The sequence below is a fragment of the Drosophila arizonae genome, chromosome 3 (assembly GCF_054131065.1).
Source record: "Drosophila arizonae isolate 15081-1271.41 chromosome 3, UAZ_ARI_1.0, whole genome shotgun sequence".
NCBI classification, from domain to species: domain Eukaryota; kingdom Metazoa; phylum Arthropoda; class Insecta; order Diptera; family Drosophilidae; genus Drosophila; species Drosophila arizonae.
The window spans coordinates 493,776-508,022 of NC_142923.1; the positions used below are offsets into that span (position 1 = coordinate 493,776).

The 14,247-nt window shown below is 45.1% G+C and overlaps 5 protein-coding genes across 20 annotated transcripts in view; 3 read left to right on the forward strand and 2 right to left on the reverse strand.

The window, feature by feature from the left end:
- The first annotated feature begins 48 nt into the window (after positions 1-48).
- On the forward strand, positions 49-2,210 carry LOC108610798 (uncharacterized). Of its 4 annotated transcripts, none has more exons than XM_018003112.2 (2): positions 49-156; positions 1,223-2,210. In XM_018003112.2, the coding sequence occupies exons 1-2, from the start codon at positions 114-116 to the stop codon at positions 1,984-1,986; spliced, it is 807 nt and encodes a 268-aa protein (XP_017858601.1). In that variant the 5' UTR covers positions 49-113; the 3' UTR covers positions 1,987-2,210. The 4 variants fall into 4 exon arrangements, with proteins under 4 accessions (XP_017858601.1, XP_089319438.1, XP_089319439.1 ...); XM_089463312.1 differs by having other exon boundaries at positions 51-156; positions 1,226-2,210; XM_089463313.1 differs by lacking the exon at positions 49-156 and adding an exon at positions 304-966.
- On the reverse strand, positions 2,173-4,878 carry LOC108610795 (putative E3 ubiquitin-protein ligase UBR7). Its single transcript, XM_018003105.2, has 2 exons — positions 3,738-4,878; positions 2,173-2,636 (listed from the first exon to the last, which is right to left on the reverse strand). The coding sequence occupies exons 1-2, from the start codon at positions 4,669-4,671 to the stop codon at positions 2,260-2,262; spliced, it is 1,311 nt and encodes a 436-aa protein (XP_017858594.2). The 5' UTR covers positions 4,672-4,878; the 3' UTR covers positions 2,173-2,259.
- Positions 2,678-3,718, forward strand: Rsph9 (Radial spoke head protein 9). The gene is made up of 2 exons (XM_018003111.2): positions 2,678-3,112; positions 3,175-3,718. Exons 1-2 carry the CDS (start codon positions 2,765-2,767, stop codon positions 3,670-3,672), a joined length of 846 nt encoding a protein of 281 aa, XP_017858600.1. The 5' UTR covers positions 2,678-2,764; the 3' UTR covers positions 3,673-3,718.
- Positions 4,879-4,943: 65 nt separating the features above from the next.
- On the forward strand, positions 4,944-5,790 carry Polr2J (DNA-directed RNA polymerase II subunit RPB11). Its single transcript, XM_018003117.2, has 4 exons — positions 4,944-5,121; positions 5,175-5,264; positions 5,315-5,489; positions 5,643-5,790. Exons 1-4 carry the CDS (start codon positions 5,069-5,071, stop codon positions 5,676-5,678), a joined length of 354 nt encoding a protein of 117 aa, XP_017858606.1. The 5' UTR covers positions 4,944-5,068; the 3' UTR covers positions 5,679-5,790.
- The window catches only part of CLIP-190 (Cytoplasmic linker protein 190), a 32,127-nt gene continuing 23,555 nt past the window's right edge, over positions 5,676-14,247 (reverse strand). For 10 of the 13 annotated variants that reach the window (XM_089463273.1, XM_089463277.1, XM_089463278.1 and 7 more), the window contains 7 exons: positions 13,638-13,748; positions 11,059-11,169; positions 10,147-10,213; positions 6,566-10,080; positions 6,369-6,496; positions 6,098-6,309; positions 5,676-6,035 (listed from right to left, as the gene is read on the reverse strand). In XM_089463273.1, the coding sequence (XP_089319399.1) occupies positions 5,989-6,035; positions 6,098-6,309; positions 6,369-6,496; positions 6,566-10,080; positions 10,147-10,213; positions 11,059-11,169; positions 13,638-13,748 (4,191 nt within the window). In that variant the 3' untranslated portion in view covers positions 5,676-5,988. Of the gene's footprint in view, positions 6,036-6,097; positions 6,310-6,368; positions 6,497-6,565; positions 10,081-10,146; positions 10,214-11,058; positions 11,170-11,267; positions 11,812-13,637; positions 13,749-14,247 lie in introns of those variants that run through there. The other 3 variants (XM_089463285.1, XM_089463284.1, XM_089463283.1) reach the window with 2 other exon arrangements.

The window sequence follows — 14,247 nt, forward strand, 5'->3', positions numbered from 1 at the left end:
CAAAACACAGTTAATATTGACCCTCCCCAATTGTCTTTGTAGATGGTTTGGCCAACAAATGCCGCCTCGACGCGCGTAAAGCCACAGAGCGCGTTAAGCGCAAGCTATCCGGCATGATGCACCAGACTCAGAATCAGAAACAGTCCAAAATGTTAAGTAAGTCGGCAGTTGATCAAATGCGGTGTTGGGTCTCACACACATCCAAAGCATACACAGGGCTCTACAAGAGTACAAAACATAGCATACCTTTCTGCGTTTGCAGAGGAGTTCCGCAATACATACTCACACACACACACACACTCTAAGAAAAAGGCATAGCATACATTTGAGCGTCTTTCTAACGTAGAAGGAAAGTTTCACACATACACACACACACACACACTCTGTTGACCTTTCACATTTGAATACATATTTACATATATCAATATTCATATGCGAGTCGCCTCCTTTAAAGCAGACCCCGATAACCCCCTGTGGACCAAAAACGTTTTTGAAATTTGTAGTAACCAGATATACCTGAGCAGGTGTTCTGCTTATTTGTTGTTGGCAAAATGCATAAAATATACATTTATGAATCCATATTCGAGCAACATTCATAGCTGTGTGTAATTGAATTTATTGAATAAAAGTTTTTGCTAAAAACTCACAGATCCGTTCGAGTAGTTATTGTTGAAGGCCATTCTAAATTGAGAAGGAAGAATTCAACTTTTAAAATTAGGTTAATGATGTATATGGTCCGTAATGTAAGACGGTCTCTTAAGGAATACGTTTCCATGTACCTCGACACATCTATATATTTAAATACATATGTATATTTGATTAGTAAAACTCTCCACAAGTCATTTAGAATCGCCTCAAACACTTCGGCTTGCCGAAGACTTTGTATTATCTCATCCTTCCGTTTAGCTTTACATAGGTTTAGCTCAAAAGCCCCATGAGAACTATGTGATTCAGATCTTTGGTCGTGTAAGTTCAAGCAAAATTGTTCTTGTTGTTGTTGATGTGATTATTACGTGATCTTTTTAAGTTTTGGCACAGCTCTATTTAGTTATTTTCCTTGTTAATTATTTTGATTGTTATTGTTGTTGTTAATTTTGTTGTTGTCTTGGCTGGCCACATTTAAATGCTTAGTTTCTATAGCGCTCATTAACTCAGTTGTAAGCGAAAAGTTTTCGCCTTGGTATTGACAGTCTGCTAATGAACTTTTTCCAATACTTTGCAGCAGCCAATCAGCTATTGGGCGTGGCAGCGGCGCCCGCGCCCCTGATGACGCCCACCGGCAGCTACAATGGCAACAGTCCCAGTCCCAACGGCTCCTTCGTGCCGGAGATCAAGGCCGAGCAGCTGCTCTACGAGATGGACAGCACGCGCAGCTGCCCCTCGGCGGCCAGTTCGTACAACAACTACAGCTACTTTCCCGCCTCGCCCAGCTCCAGGTGCAGCACAGCGGACAGCTTTGCTCCTGGCCAGCAGCAGCCGCAACTGCAGCACCAGGATCAGTTGCTGCAGCTGCTCAACCAGCAGCAGGACAACTTGAATGTCACAATCAGTGTGAACAACAACGCCAGCAACTGGAACACGACAACGCTGTTCAACGGCGGCAGCATAACGCCCACCAATCTGAACAATGGCTACAACAGCAACAGCAACAGCAACTGCAACACCAATAACAACAACAATAATGTCTATAGTGCCACAAGTCCAGCAGCATATCAAACCAATTTCATGACTGCGCCACAGGCAGTCAAGGCTCCTCAGCTGCTGGTGCAACCGCCTCCTCCTACTCCTGCACAGCCCCAGCAGCAGCCGGACGAGAATCCCTCCCTAAGCGATTTAATCATGAGCAGCACGCTAATGGACTACACGGCGATAGAGCAAATGGATCCAAACGACATCATGATGGATCTGCAGGCGACGCTCTGCAATCTGGAGATGGCCAGTCAGGCCAACAAACAGAATCCAAACGACAATACATATAACGTCTAGATGTATATATCTATACAGATATACTTACAGATATACTACTATATATATATATATATATATATATATGTACATAGATATTTGGCTAATTCTATAGATAGTTGTTGTTTTTATGCGAATCTCATTTTATATTCGAATTGTTGTTTTAACATGCTAATAGTAATAATGATACAAATGAAAGACCATAAATTTAAGATAGTACAATAAATTCCACATGTGTACACTCATTCGGGGAATGTATGTATATATAAATAGAATACTTTATGGGTAATTTGCTTAGCGACAGAAATAGGGCTGACTGACGGCGGTGCTCTTCTCGCTTTGCATGCCGGCAAAGAAGCGCTTGATGTCGTCCTCGGTGACCACTTTCTTGTTGGCTGCAAAGGACTGGAGGAACTCCTTCAGCTTGTCGCCCATGCGATTGTACTCGGTGATCACATCGATTTGCTTCGTGCGATCGATGGAGGCCAGCGCACGGATGCCCTGCTCGTAGCTGGAGTTCTCCTCAATGCGCTTCATGCCGCGCTTCTCGTAGGCCTCCACGGAGTCCTCGGCATCCAGCAGAAACTCCACAGACTGCTCCTTGTACAGCTCCAAGCACTTGCCGCAACGGCAAAGCGCCTTGCGCCAGTCGTTGGCCCAGAAGGCGGCGCCTGTTCAAGCAAACGATATTACGTTAGTATGAGTTTAGAGCTCGGCTCAGCAAATGGGGCCAGAACATTCCATAAACCATTTCTAAATACAACTATTATTTTTTAAGTTATAAATTAAGTCGCTTAACATGAATGTGGAGTACTTTTCGGAGGGGCTGGAGTGCCTGATGTACTGCGGGCGCAAACTATCGCCGGAGCAGCGCATCCTCATTGAGAACTCGCTCATCGTGCTGCTCCAGGAGAATCGCTTCTCGGGCATGTACTTCTGGGGACGCATTACGGCCATTAAGAATGACTACTACATTGCCTTCGGCTACACAACTGACTGTCTGAAGGATCGCAAGTACTTCTACAGCGTCGATCAGTACCAATGGCAACTGTTGCCTTTTGTGCAGAGCCCGAAGATCTTTCAGGCTACGGTACTCGCACCCGATCCCTTTATTGGGGATCCGAGTTTGCAGACCTACGTTAAGCTGGTACGTTGATCGAGATACAGAGATGCAGTAACTCAGCTCATCCGTAATGTCAATCAATTTAGGATCCCATATTTAATATTGTGGCCAATCAAGTGATTAGCATCAGCAACCCGGAGGTAATCAAGCTGAAGGAGGAAGAACGTTTGGCTGCCATAGTATTCATCATCAGCGAGGAGAGCGCCATTTGCCCGCGCGGTGCCCTCTATAAGATGGTCGATGGTCGGGTCATACCCAATCAGATGTTTCGCGGCCTAAACGACTTGCAAATCGAAAATCTCTCCTACTACCAGCTGTATCGACTGCCGCGTAACGACCTCAAGACGAACTTGTCGAAGCGCAGCGACTACAACTATGCCATCGACTTTCTGGACACCATCGACGGCGTGATTCCGCTGAGCCAGGCCTTCACCTTGAACATGCAGCGCAACGAGCGCATCGCGATCATCAAGTCCTGCGTCTGGCTGGGCATGACCTTCTTCCACAAGCTGAACTCACGCAAGCACGGCTTTGTCTACCTGGGCGACGGGCGCAAAAACTTTGATTTGCTCTTTATGTATTGAAATGTGTTAATATATTGTTCAGTTGCTGGCAGAGATGGTCTTGAAACGCTTGCTTGGCGACTTACCTTTGTGTTCCTTTGAGGACTTGGGACGGCGGCATGCGTCGTCGCTTAGCTTGAGGCGTTTCTCGGCAGGTTGCTCCGACTGCTGCTCAGACTGTTGCTCGTTCTTGGTCGGGTGGCTGTCCACCACGTTGATCTCCTCTGTTGCGGACTCCTTGGCCCCAGCTGCTGGCTGCAAGGCCAGGCCGCTGTAGTCCCGTAGAAACTCGTGACGCTCCATGCAGCAGTCGCAAATCATTTCACTGCAGGCGTTTGACAGTTTCTCCGAGCCTGCTGGCGCCTCCATGTGCTGCAGATGGAACCAGTCCTCGCAGATGACGCACTGCAGCATTGTCTCCTCGGTCGTGCGCTCTGGGTCGGGATAGGGTCGTTTGCACTTGCAGTACACGCCCTGGAAATTATGATTATACAGATTATTTGCATTTTTCGGCTGCACTGCCTCCAGCTGAGGATTCAGAGCACAGCGCTTCTCCAGCGTTGGACAGTCACAGCGGAAGTTACGCCGGGTATAGAGTTCGATCAGCTCATGGTTCTCATGGCATTTATAGGAGCAGGCCAGGCATACGCCAGCGCTCTTCTTTGGGTCATCGCGTGCCTCCGGGCAACAGGTGAGACAAGAGTAGAGTGCCTGACGCTGTATGGCGCCTTTGGCATAGGTGCACTCCTTTTCATCGGAGCCACCAAGCACCGCGGCGTATTCCTCTTCCAATTCTTTCTCTTCTTCAAGCACATCAAGCATTGTTATGGTCGATTGTTCCAGTGGATTCGCTTCATCCACGTCAGCAGCGTTTACGGATGCGCTGTTTGTTGCGCTCATTTTGACACAGGCAAATGCAGTTAATTTTATTAAACTTCTTAATGGACAACGCTCCTGTTTGGCGCAAAAAAAAAACTGCGAAGTAGTGCTGAACCATTCGAAACTACACAAGAATTTCATCAGCTGTGGTTCATTTGAGTGGTTTTATCGGATTTTGTTCGCATGCAGTGGTAGTGGTAGTTATATTGTATGCGTGTAAGGGGCACTTTAAAAATTTTAATTTTGTCCACATTATTTAAAATCTATAATCATATATAAAATAATGTTTCTCAGCGCATATTTTGATATCTATGAACTAGTAATGCTGTCCAAAAAAATGAATTTTCGCAACACTATCATCGCTAAACAGAATTATCGCCAGCAATACGATGACCTATCGATAGTTGCAGTGCTGCTAAGTGTGGCAGGGTTTGGCATCTTATACAACACTCGCGCATTACATTTTCTTGTGTACGACTGATTTTGTTTTCTAAACAATTTTTATTTGAATTGCATTTGCTTATAAATAAAATACAAAATGAATGCCCCACCCACATTTGAATCGTTTCTGCTCTACGAAGGCGAGAAAAAGTAAGTAGCTTGTTTAAAAACATTGCGAATCACATTTGACGATATCTTTGCAGAATTATCAAGGAACTGGACACGAAGGTGACAAATGCCGCTATTTTCACCATAAACAAGGAGGATCACACGCTGGGCAACATGATTCGCAAGTATGCCAAGCCACTAATAATTATGTACAGTTATTAATTGTGCTCAACAGCCAACTGTTGAAGGACCCAAACGTGCTCTTTGCCGGCTATAAGGTGCCCCATCCGCTGGAGCACAAGTTCGTCATTCGGATACAGACGACGGCGGATTATTCACCACAGGAGGCATTCATGAATGCCATAACGGACCTGCTTGCAGAATTGTCGCTCTTTGAGGAGCGATTTAAAGTAAGTATGCGAGGTTCGACTGAACACGTATCGGGTTTTCATTTAAAAGTGAACTAATTGTAAAATGAATATTATTTTTATTTTGTTTAATCCAAATTTGCTCAGACTTACTGCGACTAATTAATTAATTTATATATCGTTTGTTGCTTGCAGGATGCCATCAAAGAGAAGAAAGAAGGCGGCGACTAGTTTTAGTTTACTCATTTATTATTACAAAACACTTGCGAAACAATAGAAGTAAATTTTCACTATTTGTATAAATAAATTAAATAAGAATTAAAAACAGATTCAAAATATCAAATTTCCTATACACAAAACAAGTAAACACAATCAGATTTTAATATAGAATTTGTCGTGCAAAACATGAAAACAGCTTCCGAAGAGGTATAAAATGTTGTAAATAGGTTGATCAGCTTTAAGGTTCACGGATTATAAGATTATAAAAATACGTTTGCGTGTTTCAACAACCAACAAAATTAACTTAGTTTAGCTTAGTGTTCTAATAGGTCTCATCGTCGGCGCACTCGCTCGTGTCATGTCCGAAAACTGAAAGGAAATGGAATGCATTTAAATATATATCTATGTAGAGATCTGGATCGATCGCTTACCCTCACAGGAGTCGCAGTATTTGCGTGGAGCTGGCAGCTTTCGCTCCTTCTTCTCGTGGTTGTTGGCCTCGGCGGGAGGCGGCGAGTAGTCGCGCTCATCGCCAGCTTGGAGCGGACAGTCCTCCGTTTCATGCTTATCAAACTCATCACAGATATCACAGAACAAACGTGGAGCGGGCTTTCGTTTGCTCAACATCTCGAAGGCGTGGGGTCTACAGAGAGAGAATCATCATAGAGCACTTATAGAACCTATCTATATAATAAGTCTCACTTGGTGAAGTCTATAGGCAGAGTCTCCAGCGTCTGCACCTTGGCCTTTAACGCATCGTTCTTCTGCTGCATATCAGCTATGATTGAGTTCAGGAAGTTGATCTTGGCCAGGCTGGTTTCTGTATCCAGCTGCGGGGGTTATTGAGAAGGAGAGTGAAAGAGTGAGTCGGCAAGATCAGGGGATACCCGAAGACTTACCTCAGCATCGTCGCTTGACTTAGTTGGGTTGCTGGTGGATCCATTCGCTTGGGCACGCAATGCCATGATTTCGCGTGCCTCCTCAAGCTCCAGAGAGTGCAACTTCCGCGTCAGCTGCTGGCACTCCAGGTGCGTCAACTGCTGTGATTCCTTAGCTTGATGCAGGGCCAGTTCCAGCTCCTTGATACGGTTCTCCAGATGCTGCACCTTCGCAGACTTTTCCTTCGAGGCCTCATCCATTTCATCAATTACCTTCTGGTATTCTGACAGTTGGGCGTCCAATTCGTTGCCTTTCTGTAGCAGCTGTTCCTTCTGCAGCAGCACCTGCTGCTGCTCTGCGCTGATCTCCTGCACTTGCTGCAGTTGCTCGTTCGACTTGGCAACTTCCGCCTGCAGCTGTTTCTCGCTCTGTTGGAGTTGCTGCAGTTGCTCTTGGAGTGCCTTGAACTGGCTTTGGCTGCTCTCCAGCTGTTGTTGCGTCTCGGCCAGCTTGGCCTGACTCTGCTTCAGTGCCTCCTCTAGTTCCCCATTGGCCTGCTGTCGCTGACGCAGTTCTTCAGCGGCTTCAATGGCAGTGCCCTGCAAGTTCTGCTCACTCTTTTGCAGCTCGTTCAGCTTGGCTTCCAGTTCCTTGTTGCTGCTCAGTTGGGCTTCCAGCTGGCTGTGCGTGTCCTGCAGCTCTTGCTTCATGCCCTGCAGCTTCTCGATCAGCCGCTCTGCATTCATGTCCGACTCCATCTCGAACAGCTCGAATATGTGCGCCGTTTCGCTCTTCTCCGCTTGGAGCACCTCCAGCACGGTGGAGAGCTCCGCATTGGTCGTCGATATATTCGCATTGGCAACCTGTATGGCCTCCACCAGGGTCTTCAGGTCCGCTATCTTCTGGGCGTCCTCTCTGGCTAGCTGCTCTTTGTGTTTGAGCTCCGTGTTGGTTATCTCCAATCTCTCTTGCAGCTCCTTGAGGGCCACTTCGTTGGCTGCTTGTGTTCCGCTCAGCTGCTCCTGCAGCTGCTTCAGTTGCTGCTCTCGTTGCTCTAGCTCTGCTCTGAGTTGCTGTCTGACTGCTGCCTCGTTGGTCTGGGACTCGCTCATGGTCGCCCGGCTTAGCTGGAGTTCCCGTTCCAGCTGTAGGCACTTCTCACTGCTCGCATCCTTCTCCAAGTTGAGTTGCTTTTGCGCTTCGCTCAGTTGCTCCGCGAGCTGCTTCAACTTGGAGTTCAGCTCGCTACTCTCAGCCCGCTCGCTGTTCAGCTCCTGCTGCAGCTTCTCCTGCTGCTGCTCCAGCTGCTCACACTTGCCTGTTGCCGCTTCCAGCTTGCGCTGGCCGTCGCTTAGCTCCAACTCCAACTTGGCACCCAGCTCCACCTCGGTCTTGAGCTTGCCCTGCAGCTGGGCTGTCTGCTCCGTGCTGCTGGCGAGCTCCTTGGTGAGCAGCTCCACCTGTCCACAGAGCGCATCGAGGCGCTGCTGACTCGCCTGCAATTGGCGCTCGAGTGCGCCTCGCTCTTCACTGCTCTTCGTGCTGAGCTGCTCGTTGGTTTGCTGTTGCTCCAGCAGCTGTTGCGAGAGCTTCAACAACTCCGCATTGGAATCCGTCGAGCTGCTGCGCAGATTGTTCAGCTGCTGCTGCAACGTTTCTTGCTGCTGCAGCAGCGACTCGCAGCGCGCCTCAAGCTGCTCTCGCTGCCTGCCGGCATCGCCCAGAGCGAGGTCTTTTTGTATGACCAGCTGCTCGTGCTCCACCAGCTGCGCCTGCCGCTGCTCTGCCTCAGACTTGCTCCTCTCCAGACTCTGCTGCAGCTCTTTGAGCTCCCGTTCCAGCCTCGCGTTTGTTTGCTGCAGCAGCTCGTTGTCGCTCGCCAGCTCCAAGCGCTGGGTGCTGCTCACGCTCTCCAGCGCTGCATAGCTCTGCTGCTTGCCTTGCAGCTCTCCGTGGAGCTGCTTCAGAGTCTCTTGCAGCTGCGTGGCGCTCGTGCGCGCCTCCATTAGCTCCGACTGCACTTTCTCCTGCTGCTGCTGCTGGCTCTCACACTTGGCTAGCAGAGCTGCATTTTGTCGCTTGACGTCGCTTATTTCCAGCTCAGCGCTGGCTTTCAGATGCGTCTCAGTTTGGATGCTCTGCATTTGGGCTGCTGCAAGCTCCTCCTTCGCCGTTGCTAGTGCTGCCTGCAGCGTCTGCTCCTGCTGCTTCGCGGCCTCCAGCTCCGCCAGACGAGCACTTAAGGCGACCTGAGCTGCGCTCTCCTTGGCCTGCAGCTGAGCGAGCTCTGTCTGTAGCTGGACCAGCTGCTGAGCACCCTGCTCTCCGCTCCTTGTGGCCTCCAGCTGCAGTTGCTCCAATTGGGTTTGCGTGGCTTTCAGCGTGGCTTCCAAGTCGGCTGCCCTGGCATTAGTCTGGCCCAGCTCTGCTGCGTGCTTCTGCTGCAGCTGCCCTTGGCTTTCGACTAGCTGTGCATGCAGCTGGGCTTGCTCCAGCAGCTGCTGCTGCAGCTGCTCCAGTTGGCTTTGCTTGGCATTCAGTGCGGCTTCTAAGTCTGCTGTTCTCTCACTCGCTTGACTCTGCTCTGCTGCTCTTTCCCGCTTGATCTGCTCCTGGCTCTCCACCAGCTGTGCATATAGCTTTGCTTGATCCTCCAGCTGCTGTTTCAGTTGATTCAGCTGCAAGTCTTTCTCCGCTGCCTCTGCTCTGTTCGCCTTCGTTATCTCCGATTCCTGTTGTAGCTGCTGTTCCAGCGCTGCCTTCGCCTCCTTTAGCTGCGCATTCTCCTTCTGTTGCTCCTGTATCACCGCGTTGCTGTCGCCACTCGCCCGTAGCTGCTCCTGTAACCCGCTCAGCTGCTGCTGCAGTTCCAGCTTCTCTTTGGCCAGGGCTGCATTCGCCGCCTGCAGCTCTTCTAGCAGCGTTTTGCTGTCCACATTTTGCGTCTGCTGCTCCGTCAGCATCTCATCCAGCGCACTGCTGTCCGCCTTCTGCACGTTCAGTTGGGTACTGATTTCGTCCAGCTGCTGGTTTAGCTCCTTGATCTGTTCGTCTCGCATGCGAATCTCTGTTTGCAGAATCTCACACTCATCGGTAACGTGCGCCCGCTCGCTCTCCAGCGTGTCGGAGGAGCTCTTGATTTCGTGCAGCTCCTTGCGGAGCTGCCTCACTTGCTCCGCCTTCTCGGCCAGCTGCTGCTCGAACATCTCTTTGGCCTGCTGCGCCTGCTTTTCGTTCTCTTCCTTGAGCAGCGCCAGTTCGCGGCGCAGATTCTCGATGCCGCACTCGGACAGCGAGAACTTCTCCAGACTCTCATCCTTGGCCATCAGCTCGGTCTGCAGAGCCTCGTTCTGCCTCTGCAGATAGTTGATATTCTCGAGCAAACGTTGCTGCTCCTCTAGGGACTCGTTGTGCCGCGCCTCGTTCAGTTTCTCCTGTTGGCTTAGCTTTTCCTGCAGCTCCGCAATCAGCGACTGGGCATTGGTCAAGGCGACGCTCTCCTCCACGGGAGGTATACTCTGTAAACTGGGCGTGGCTGTGGGTAGGCAAAAAGTTATTAGCAGAAGAGAGCAGAAGACAATTTGCTATCAATTTCGTATACCTGAGACTAGCTTTGTAATTTTCTTTTCCAAATCCTGTATCTTTTCCTTATACACCTGAGATTGAGCCTGTGATAAAGGAAAGTCGAATTAGTAAATTGGACTAACATATTGCGATAACTTTAGAGATGTGCATTGACCGAATTTTGAAACAGGGTTTCTGCAGTTAGAGGTGATCCCCTGTATATAGCGTGATACTGCTATTTTAATCACTCCACGTTTCTATCATACATACTTAATCTATTCAATAAGTACAGGGATTTTATATTTTATCTTATCGTCGGTATCATTCTTATATGATTGATCGAATTCGTTGTATTGCTTTAGTATTTCTATTGAAGCTCAATGAGCTGAATATGCTCAAACTTGTAGCGGAAGCTTATTGATAATGTTTTGTTGTTATTCGATTATCTAGCTGCTTAGAATGAACGCAAAAGCTTAACAGTTTACCTTTGATATGTCTGGTTGCAGCTTTTAGGCGCTTGGTTCAATATGAAAACAGCGAATTTCACAAATTTCCGACTATAAAAGTCTGGAGAGGCAAGAATGACCTCAAAGCTAAAACTGTACTTTACTACAGTCTTACTATGAGCCATATACTCATATACCTTTTAGCTATACTGTAGTAAGATCTATACAAGATATAATAGTCAAATTGGAAACGAAACGCCAACAAACTTGCTTAACGGAGCGTTACATACTCCAAGCGATTTCCTCACTTATAAGCCTTACTATGCGATTCTCATACGCCCTAGGTAATAGGCAATACCAAGAGAATGCATTACATATATATATTTGTATTTCAATTAGATTGCCTTACTTCGCGCTTCTCATACGCTTAGATTTGCCCTCGATAAACTCCTATTGACAGTTTTCAGTTAATGCACATCCCTAAATGATCGTAAAGCTCTTACATTCATTTCATCGCCACAGAATTGTGCCTCATCTATGGTGAATTGCAATTCCTCCGATTTTTTACGTTCGTCGCTCAACTGCGACTCCAATTGCAAAATCCGTAACTTGAGCTGCGACCGATGAGAGGAAGATCGAGTAACAACAGAAAAAAAGAACGAATTAGAAACCAAATTCCAAACAAAGAAATAAAACAAGTGTTTAAGCAAAATGCTTGCAATAATATTTGTATATCGTATATTTGATATCGTAATGTATTTTAAGTAAGTTATTTCGTAAATATGTTTTCTTTTTATATCGTAGATCGTACAACTAGACAAACAGCAAGAAAATTCGCTTTCATCAAATCCATTTTATACAGGTTTTTCCAATTTCCATTTTTCAAGTATATATATATGTATTATATATGCATATCTTTTATCTTCAGTAATATATAGAAACCATGAAGAAGTGTGAAATTCAATTGGGCTTTGTGGCTCATGTTTTTGTTTTTTGTTTCTCATCTTTGTGATAGAAGATATCGTAAATATTTTTTGGTTCTTGCAGCATAAAACGCTGTGCAGCCTTCTCCTATATAAACTTCAATTGCATCCCATTTGTTTTCACTTGATGCGTAACGGTGTCAGCACACTGTGCAGTATACAGTGCCTCTCGTGCTTGCCCGACCAGCCACGGAACTCGCGCCTCAAATCGGCCAGTCGAATGCTATGTCGAGCTATCAGACGCCTCCAGCGCTCCGCCTCGATCAGCAGTTGCTATAAAAATTGAACAGTGGTGCATAAAAGTCGTTGTACAATTGAGAATTTTGATATTTCGATTTGTTTGGTTTTTTGCTTGTTTTTTGGGTTTGCGTTAAAAAGAGCAACAAGGTATTAGAACTGTGGTTGGTTGCTTGGATTGGGTGATGAAATGTTTTGGGTTTTGCTTTGCCAATTTCTAAAATACAACTCAAAGTGCGCACGACATTTATACAAAATAAATATAGCATATGTGATGAGGATAGAGAATATCGATATAAGAACGCAACTTCAATTTTATTCAAATAAACATAGTAAGACAAAGAGATAAACAGTTGCAAATCAAAGCATATAACAAGACAAAAGAGAGACCCCAAATCAGATAATTCTATTCCCAGCCAAGCTGTCTCAGCTATGCGTACGAATTGTGATAAATTTGGTTGCAAATATTTGAATAGTTTCAAAATGTTCCAAATGTGTTAATTGAAGAGCCTTTCAATTTGCTATTTACTATGAAACTAACTACTTTCGAAAAATGCATTGAGCAAGTGTGATAATGTATACCAAGTTGAGGAATGCGAGTATATGTTAATTGCAAAATACTTTATAATTTACATAAATATTTTTGCAGGTGTGCAAATGCTAAAGAAATTTTGAAAGTCTCCAAATTACGAGTATATGTTTATTAATAAATATTTTAAACTTACTGCCTAACTAATTAATAAAGCTCATTTCTTTCTTTCAATCGTAATAAATTTGTATAAATGAAACTGTTAAACTAACACCATGAATGAGATTAGCAAATAATACTTTTGTTATTTTTGATATGGCAAATGATATGGGTTTTATTTTTAATAAAAACAATTTTTAGTTCAGCCAACGAAAATACTGATAAATGTTTTAAAACCTAGTGCAGGCAATTGATTATTTTGCTCTAGCGTAGAAATTGAAGAATTCCTAAGACAAGTTCGAATTTAAATAACGCTCAAGTCTAAGTAGCCCAAATGTTGTGAGAGTTTATTAACACCAGGGCAATCATTAATGGGAGCTTGCCGAAATTGCTAATAGATTACAAATTGTTATGCTCGTTAGCGCCTTGTTAAGATTATGAACCCGCATGAACCTTGGCCGAGTGAGAAACAACGTGGAAAATTTCAAGCCCGACTTAATCTTTGTACTTTTTCAGTGTGTGTGGAAAATGGGAGAATTTTAATTGAACAAAATAGTTAACGTGCGCAAATTAAGTGTGTGTAAAAATTTACAAGCAACAAGAGAATGCGAGAGAATAGAGCAACATAAGAAAAACAAACAAAAACAATACAGGACAATGAAAAATGGTTAACACAAACACAAAAAGCCAACCAAGTGAAGAAAAACAAATGCTTAAACATTTCAGCACAAGTGAATGTAGGTGTGTGTGTGGGGGGCGAGTGGGCGTGTATAGGGGATTATACTCTTAATTTCTTTTGTTTTTTGTGGAATTGCAACTGCTATAGAAATTAAAAAAAAAAAAAATGTAAACACACTCAGAGCTGAGCTGAATGAACATCGAGTGCCTTTTTTTCTTTTTTTTTTTTTGGCGCACTTTAGCCAACTGGAAATAGTTTCTTTTTATCGCAAAACCAAACTTTCTTTGGTTTATCGGAACGCGATTTTTGTTGTTGCTGTTGCTGTACTTGTTGTTGTTGCAGCGGCTGTCTGGCTGTTGTTGCTGTTGCTGTTGCTGCCGTTGTTGGACTTATTGTGATGCGACTGCTGCTGTGGCTCGTCGGCCGCAACCGGAATGGCCGACTGCGATCCGCATAGGGCAGCGGCATATACATTGTATCGGTGAAGATAATTACCTCATTGATGTTCTTTTGCATGTGCAGCGCCTGATTCTGTGCATCCTCTCGGTCCAGATCGCGCTCCACCATCAGCTGCTCCACATGGTGTTGCTTCTCGCGCAGCAGATCCTGCAAGTCACATAGAGACACAGTCGGAGAGAGAGAGAGGGAGAGAGAATGTATGTGTGTGAGTGTGAGTGTGTGTGTATGTATGTGTGTGGCATAATAAGCGCATGAGTAACAAGAATATCATAGTGTGTACATAAGTGTGTGTGTGTGTGTGTGTGTGTATGTGTGTGTGTTGTGCACACATACATAAGTTAAATGTTGAACGAAATAATTGCATAAAAATATTCAATATATATATATATATGTATATATATATATGTGTATATATGTATATAGGTATATATATATAGGCAGACGTATAAAACTGCAAGACTATGTAAGCAAAATTAAATTTAAGTTAAACATATACAATACAATTTCATTACAATTATTGCATAAAAGTATATTACTAATATATGTATTATATAAAAATAAGAATTTCAATAAAACTTTTCTTGAGAAAGCTAAAAATAAAGTACAAATATAAAATTATTATAGAATCATATCTAAATATACAAAT

Coding starts and splice junctions, on each gene's coding strand:
- Polr2J (XM_018003117.2), top strand. CDS start 5,069: ATGAATGCCCCACCCACATTTGAATCGTTTCTGCTCTACGAAGGCGAG. Junction 5,265..5,314: donor CTGGGCAACATGATTCGCAA/GTATGCCAAGCC, acceptor TGTGCTCAACAG/CCAACTGTTGAAGGACCCAA. Junction 5,490..5,642: donor TCTTTGAGGAGCGATTTAAA/GTAAGTATGCGA, acceptor TGTTGCTTGCAG/GATGCCATCAAAGAGAAGAA.
- LOC108610795 (XM_018003105.2), bottom strand. CDS start 4,671: ATGAAATTCTTGTGTAGTTTCGAATGGTTCAGCACTACTTCGCAGTTT. Junction 2,637..3,737: donor GTCCTCAAAGGAACACAAAG/GTAAGTCGCCAA, acceptor TTGCTTGAACAG/GCGCCGCCTTCTGGGCCAAC.
- LOC108610798 (XM_018003112.2), top strand. CDS start 114: ATGATGCACCAGACTCAGAATCAGAAACAGTCCAAAATGTTAA. Junction 157..1,222: donor GAAACAGTCCAAAATGTTAA/GTAAGTCGGCAG, acceptor AATACTTTGCAG/CAGCCAATCAGCTATTGGGC.
- Rsph9 (XM_018003111.2), top strand. CDS start 2,765: ATGAATGTGGAGTACTTTTCGGAGGGGCTGGAGTGCCTGATGTACTGC. Junction 3,113..3,174: donor TGCAGACCTACGTTAAGCTG/GTACGTTGATCG, acceptor CAATCAATTTAG/GATCCCATATTTAATATTGT.